Here is a 7187-nt window from a genome sequence, read left to right as displayed (position 1 = left end):
TTTTCACATTTACTATTTTGTACAACATGAATTTTAGTTATATACAGTAGTACGGGTACAAATAATTAGAGTTGGATCTCAATTTTATGGTTGTTTAAGCCATGAATACAACATTCTCAGCTGCTGCTCCCAAAGCTCTAATTGAGCTAAAAACAGCTCTCTTCAATGGCTTCCAATCATTCAATCAACTTAAACACATTCATGCTCGCCTTATTCGTGCAGGTTTTGATCAAAACAACTATCTTTTGAACTTATTATTAAAATTTACTTTGAACAATTTCAACAATCCAAATTATGCTAAGCTTGTATTCAATCAAGCTCAAGAACCCAACATTTTTCTTTACAATACTATGATTCGTGGGTTGGTTTCGAATAATTGTTTTCACCAATCAATTGAATTTTTCCATGGTATGAGAAATGAAGGTTTCTTGCCTAACAATTTTACTTTTCCATTCTTGTTGAAATCTTGCACGAGGTTATCAGATTTTGAATTGGGTGTTAAGGCTCATGGGCTTGTTGTTAAAGGGGGGTTTGATTATGATGTGTTTGTGAAGACTGGGTTGGTTTGTTTTTATGCTAGGTGTGGGTTTCTTGATGATGCACACCAGATGTTTGATGATATTCCTGAGAAGAATGTTGTATCTTGGACTGCGATAATTACGGGGTATATTGATTTTGGGAAGTTTAAGGAGGCTATTGATTTGTTTCGGAGGTCGTTGGAGATGGGTTTGAGTCCGGATAGTTTTACTCTTGTTAGGGTTTTGTCTGCGTGTAGTCGGGTAGGGGATGTTAGTGCTGGTGAGTGGATACATGGGTACGCGGTGGAGATGGGTATAGGGAGGAATGTGTTTGTTAATACTGGTTTGGTTGATATGTATGCTAAATGTGGGGAAATGGCGAAAGCTCGTGAGGTTTTTGATGAGATGGTAGAGAAGGATGTTGTGTCTTGGAGTGCTATGATACAGGGTTACGCGGTCAATGGGCTACCTAAAGAGGCGTTGGAGGTGTTTTACACGATGCAACGAGAGAATGTTAGACCGGATTGCTATTCAATGGTTGGTGTGCTTTCAGCTTGTTCAAGGTTAGGAGCGTTAGAAGTTGGCGAATGGGCTAGTAAGTTGATGGACATGAATGAGTTTTTGTCTAATGCTGTTTTAGGTACAGCACTTATCGATATGTATGCTAAATGTGGACGGATGGTATCAGCTTGGGAAATCTTCAAACAAATGTTGGTGAAGAAGGATAGAGTAATCTGGAATGCTGTTTTATCTGGTCTTGCTATGCACGGGTACGTAAAATCTGCCTTTTGTTGTTTTAGTCAAGTAGAGAAACTTGGTATAAAACCTAACGGAAACACATTCATCGGTCTCCTTTGTGCTTGCACTCATGCTGGCCTTGTTGACGAAGGTCGTAAATATTTCCAGAGCATGACTCACTTATACTCTTTGGAACCATCAATTGAACATTATGGATGTATGGTTGATCTTCTAGGTCGAGCTGGCTTGCTGGATGAAGCTCACTCGTTGATCGAGAGTATGCCAATGAAGGCTAATGCTGTCGTTTGGGGAGCTCTGTTAAGTGGCTGCAGGTTACATCGCGATACCAAGCTGGCTGAACATGTGCTAAAGCAGTTGATTGAACTGGAACCATGGAACTCTGGTAACTATGTTCATTTATCAAATATATATGCATCTAACAATAAATGGGACGATTCAGAAAAGATCAGGTCGTCTATGAACGAAAGAAGAATGCAGAAGATACCTGCATATAGTTGGATAGAGATTGATGGAATAGTTCATGAGTTTCTTGTTGGAGATACATACCATCCAATATCAGATAACATATACGTCAAACTCGGTGAACTGAGCAAGGAGCTAAGAGAGGTAGGTTATGTTCCAAGAACAGAATACGTTCTATTTGACATCGAAGAGGAGGAGAAGGAGCATTTCGTGGGGTGTCATAGTGAGAAGCTCGCGCTTGCATATGGCTTACTAAGTACGAAACCTGGTGATGGTATCAGGATAATAAAGAATCTTCGTATCTGTGGTGATTGCCATACGTTCTTCAAGCTTGTCTCAATGATAACGGGGAGAGAAATTATCTTACGAGATAATAACCGTTTCCATTGTTTCCTTGAAGGTTCATGCTCTTGTGGCGATTACTGGTAAGACTTCAGTTGGTAATATGATGTTGCAGAAGAGAATTGAGGCCAATTGGTGCCATTCCCTTATGCAAGAATAGATAGACCTAATATTTATCTTTCATCAGCTCGATAAGACCAATGGGTGGTTGATTGACTTGTGACCTGTAGGTCATACGAAGATAACTTTACCGTTACTCCAAGGAAGAGGAGCAATGAAAGTAAACATTTTTGACGATTCATTGATCCTCTGTGATGTAGAGGTTGATCAATCCTCCGCATTAGGTTGATTCCAGTCCATCTTCTAGGTTTGGTGGACTATCCAGAAAGAAAGAATGACCTTGAAACGCATTGCATTTTTTACCTAAGCTCTACGCCGAGAGAACTAAACCTAGTGTTCCGATGGAGAAGTGTAGAGGAGCGGACCCATCATCCCCGAGTTTTTGGCTCCAAATGGATTTCTCAGGATAAAAGGAAACACAGTTGTTTATGTTGGATATTTTGTATTAATAAAGAAACCGATTTGTTTTATGAGAAATTTAGAAATTATTATCTAAATTATCAGTTATTTTTGTGCTTTTAAAAACATAGCAAGAAAAATATTTGGTTTGGCTATGTGTTCGATTTAGCTAGCGTTTCGCCCCAGATTTCTTTCTTCTTATACGTTCCACCATTTGCGTGCTGGGATTGTTTTCCATCACTTCTTTTGTCTAACAGTGTCTCTGACATTATGATGCATAGTATCGTAATCGAGTTTATCTGAACTCAATACTTTAAGCAAGAGCATAGGTATATATGTTACACAATCCACAAAGATCACTACTATTACTCATAACTTCGAAAATGCACTATGGTGGATTCATGCTGGTCAAAAACAAATACTTTCACGTTAACGTTCACTCAGGCAAATAACCCTCCTCTAAGAAGAATTGTGCTATGTTCCCCCGATCCCACGAGTGCTCAAAACAAAGCCACAGGGCATACAAGAAAACAGAAGATTACGCGATCAAACTTATCTTATGATAAACTCAGTATTTCTAGGAACAAAATTATTCATCAAACAAAATACTTAACCATCTGAATTTCTTTCTTCTTAAAACCACATTTCTCATAAAAAGGTCTATTCTCTTCAGTGCAATCAAGGATTACCTTATAACACCCCATTGAATGAGCATGATGAGCAAGATATTCAACAATTCTCTTACCTAATTGCATCCCACGAGCACTCGAATCGACCACAACATCCTCAATATGTCCAGCTTTACCACAATTCCTCACAAACTTCTTCTCAATAAACACACTTCCAGTAGCAACAATCTTCCCTAATCGAACATCTTCGATCACACAAATACAATGATCATCCCCATATTTCGCGATTTCTTCAAATCTCTCCTTAAATCTCTCGTCCGAAACAGAATCACAGACAGTCAATTGTCTCAGCAATTCAATAAAGCCTTTTTCTTTATCAGTAACCTCCAGCTTGCGGATATGAAGCGAATCTTCAACAGAGTTTTCGCTCTGCATCATTGCCCTTCAAACACTAACCAATTTTCCAGCACAATCATTTTAGATTTTCTTGAAAAAAAAACAATAAGTTTCCATAAGACCAAATCCAATATAAGTAAAATGTCAATACCAAAATTAACAACAACATACCCAACGCATTCCCACAAGTGAGGTCTGGGAAGGATAGAGTATACACAAACCTTACCTCTACCTCGTGTAAATAGAGGAGTTATCTCCAAAGGACCCTCATCTTAAATAATGCATAACACCAAATACCGAAATTTGCAAAAACAAAGACTTCTCCTAAACTTTATCTCAAATTAAATACCCAACGTATTCCTACAAGTGAGGTCTTTACAAAAACTTTACCTCTACCTCGTGTAAATAGAGGAGTTATATCCAAAGGACCCTCATCTTAAATAACACAAAACACCAAATACCGAAATTTGCAAAAACAAAGACTTCTCCTAAGCTTTATCTCAAATTAACTAAATCATCAAAAGGAGAAAAAGGATTTCTAAAAAGAACTTAAACGAAAGATGATATAACTTATAAATTTCCGAGTAGAGGCACAACTAGAATATCAATTACGGTTTCCCAATAGCTTTGGCCAAAACAACTATATCTATAATCGCATCAGAACTCAATAAGCTATATTTCCTAAAACCTAAACTTATAAATCCGTTATTTGTTTCCAAACCGAGATCTCTCATTTATAAGAATAATGAGTTGCCCACTTCATCTTCTAAAATCAACCAAGCATGGAAAATCTATCACCTCGACTCAAACAAAGGGATTCTTCTAAGCAGGCGAATAGCATACATCGAAAGCAGCCTAGTTGAACTCTATCAATGTACTCTATTAGTTAAGGCAAAAAACGAGTATTGCTCATAAGGACTAGAAACCTGCAACTTTCTTCCTACTAGCATTATATCTTTTTTTTTCCCCTTTTACCAACTTCTTACTATACTTGTCTCTCTAGTCTTTGGACAAGAAATTTTTTTCCCCAAATTAGCACACAACAACATCTTCTAAATAATCAAACTAAATCACACCATAGCTTTGAACTAGTAATTCATAAAAGCAATGGATTGCGTTTCACCATCTTCATATACAACAAAATAGATCCACAAATCCAATACAGAATCACAAGCAAATTAAACAAAACTTTCTCTTCTTCCGCTTTTCGTGGTCAATTCAATATCATTTACAGCTAAACTTTTTCGTGCTTTCATAAAAAAAAAAAATTCAATTTCAACAAACTTTCATCCGTTATTAAATTATCAACTACTCTCAATTAGCTTAATCCAAACAGTAATTAAAAAAAATAATCAACATTTATCATCTATCAGCTACTTTCAATCAAATCATATACAATGGAGATAGAAAATTATTGTTCATTTTGAAAAAGAAAAAAAAAACTGACCTGAGAGAGCAAATAATCATATGGAGAAGAAGATCTGCAGTGAAATTTATTTGGGTCAATTGCAATATGGACAAAACAAAATGGTCGGGTCGGGTCGGGTCGATCTAATGGGTGGGGTAAATTTATTAAATTTGAAGGTAAATTTTTTACAAAGTATAATGGAAAGGGTATTTTGAATTCGAACTACAGAAATTGTGTATTTAAATTATTTATAATGGTATAGAGATATATTGATTTTTATTTTTTTTTATGTTTGGTTTAGTTTATTAAAATAATATGTAGTGTTTAATTTTAGAAGAAAAAAACTACAAAAATATTACCCATGAAATATAATGGAAGGAATTGTTGATAGACAATTATATTTTTATTAAAACTCTTTACATTATTAATATCATGAATTAATTATATATTATTAAAATATCAAATAAAGTGCTTGACTAATGTTTGCATAACTTATGTATATAATTTTCTATCACTAAATTATAAGTAATTTTTTTTTTTATATTAATATGTTCAATTCCTTTGACACAATGTTGTAGATATTGTTGAGATAAAACATAAAAGGGAAAAAGGGCAAATATATCTCTGAACTATCATAAATGTTATGCCGATATCCTTCGTCATACTTTAGGGATGTTGGTCTCCCATGTCGTCCAAAAATTAGAGCATATATACCCTTTATACTAATGGACATACAGGTGTCATAAACTTATTCCGACTCAACATCAAATCGATGATAAGATTGCTTTACGTGTCTCTTTTTAATCTTCCGTTAAAGTGAAGGGCATATACACTTTAGTTTTTTGACAACAGGACATCAAATCCCAAAAATATGACAGTACGATTAAGTTATATACAGACTTAAAATAATTCATTTAATTAAGGTAACAGCTTAAACAGAGACGGATTATTCTGTTGCTACATATTTTACAGATATAATATTTGCTATGACATCAGTATTTATTAGAGTATAATTTATGTATGTGTAGTTTGTGGATAAATTTACATGTGATTCACCTAAGTCCTCCTTTGAAGACATATTTATTTTTTATACCTCGATTATTTCATTGAGCATAAATATTGTATAAGACTTAAACAATAGAAAGAAAACATCTCATATTTTTTTTAGGAAAAATTGTATATAATAGCAAATTAATAACCTAAAATTAATAGAGTAACTAAGGTTTTATTTAATTGTGCTCCATAGCAAACGTTTGCAAAAAATTTCCAGACACCTCTCTTCCAAATATCTCGCTCGCCACTCTCCTCAAATCTCTCTCGCTTCCTCACTTTTTATACAAACACAAGTGTATAAAAATTATTTCTAATTGTATAAAGCAGAGAAAATTATATAAATACATATACTTTTGTTCCCCTCTCTCCCCTCTTTGAGATCTCGCTCACCACTCTCCCAAATCTCACTCGTCACCCTCGTCTTTGTCACTTATACAAACAGAAGCGAAATGTATAAATTGCGTTTCTGTTTGTATAAATCGTGAGAAAATTATATATACACATGCAATTATATATATTTTCGTCCTATACACTTGTAATTATACAATAAAAATACTCCTCTGCATAGTTTCTTTTGCCTTTCTCTCTTTCTCGTTTTATACAATTTTTAAATTGTATCTAATTTCTCTCTTTCTCGTTTTAACAATTTGATTCAATCGTATATTTTTTGTCAAGTCTCTTTTGTCTTTCTCTCTTTCTCATTTTATACAAATTCAAATTGTATATAATCGTTCTATACACTTATAATAATACATTATACACTTTATTTTTATAGAGTTCTCTGCCCAAGTGTCTTTCTCTTTCATGTTTTATACACTTCGTTTTATACAATTTGCTTCAACTGTATATGTATAACGAATTATACAGTTTCTATGTTTGCTATGGAGCGCAATTATGCAAACTTTGCTACAACATACAAATATGAATTTTTTATTTGCTATATGTGAAAGTTGCCCTTTTTTTTAACTTCACTAAAATTCAAACATAAGATTTTATGATTTTATTCTTATTTTATTGTTCACTAGGTTTTACGCAACCTTCAATTATTTCACTGTGTATCTGTTATCTCATACCAATATATATATCATGATCTGCTCACCA

At 34.2% G+C, this 7187-nt stretch overlaps 2 protein-coding genes across 3 annotated transcripts; one reads left to right on the top strand and one right to left on the bottom strand.

The window, feature by feature from the left end:
* The first annotated feature begins 68 nt into the window (after nt 1-68).
* On the top strand, nt 69-2698 carry LOC101258691 (putative pentatricopeptide repeat-containing protein At3g08820). The gene has a single exon (XM_004246835.5). The coding sequence runs from the start codon at nt 102-104 to the stop codon at nt 2166-2168; it is 2067 nt and encodes a 688-aa protein (XP_004246883.1). The 5' UTR covers nt 69-101; the 3' UTR covers nt 2169-2698.
* Nucleotides 2699-3138: 440 nt separating this feature from the next.
* On the bottom strand, nt 3139-5257 carry LOC101255822 (glucosamine 6-phosphate N-acetyltransferase). 2 transcript variants are annotated; one of them, XM_004246471.5, is made up of 2 exons: nt 5073-5257; nt 3139-3680 (listed from the first exon to the last, which is right to left on the bottom strand). In XM_004246471.5, exon 2 carries the CDS (start codon nt 3665-3667, stop codon nt 3197-3199), a length of 471 nt encoding a protein of 156 aa, XP_004246519.1. In that variant the 5' UTR covers nt 3668-3680; nt 5073-5257; the 3' UTR covers nt 3139-3196. The 2 variants fall into 2 exon arrangements, with proteins under 2 accessions (XP_004246519.1, XP_004246520.1); XM_004246472.5 differs by having other exon boundaries at nt 3139-3715; nt 5073-5166.
* Between the last annotated feature and the right edge of the window lie 1930 nt (nt 5258-7187).

Source organism: Solanum lycopersicum, chromosome 9, assembly GCF_036512215.1.
Source record: "Solanum lycopersicum chromosome 9, SLM_r2.1".
NCBI classification, from domain to species: Eukaryota; Viridiplantae; Streptophyta; class Magnoliopsida; order Solanales; family Solanaceae; genus Solanum; species Solanum lycopersicum.
Note: the sequence above shows the minus strand (reverse complement) of the source record. Positions and strands in the feature narration are given on the sequence as shown.

Excerpts from the sequence above, each read along its gene's own strand:
- LOC101255822 (XM_004246471.5), bottom strand. The coding sequence starts at position 3,667 with ATGATGCAGAGCGAAAACTCTGTTGAAGATTCGCTTCATATCCGCAAG.
- LOC101258691 (XM_004246835.5), top strand. The coding sequence starts at position 102 with ATGAATACAACATTCTCAGCTGCTGCTCCCAAAGCTCTAATTGAGCTA.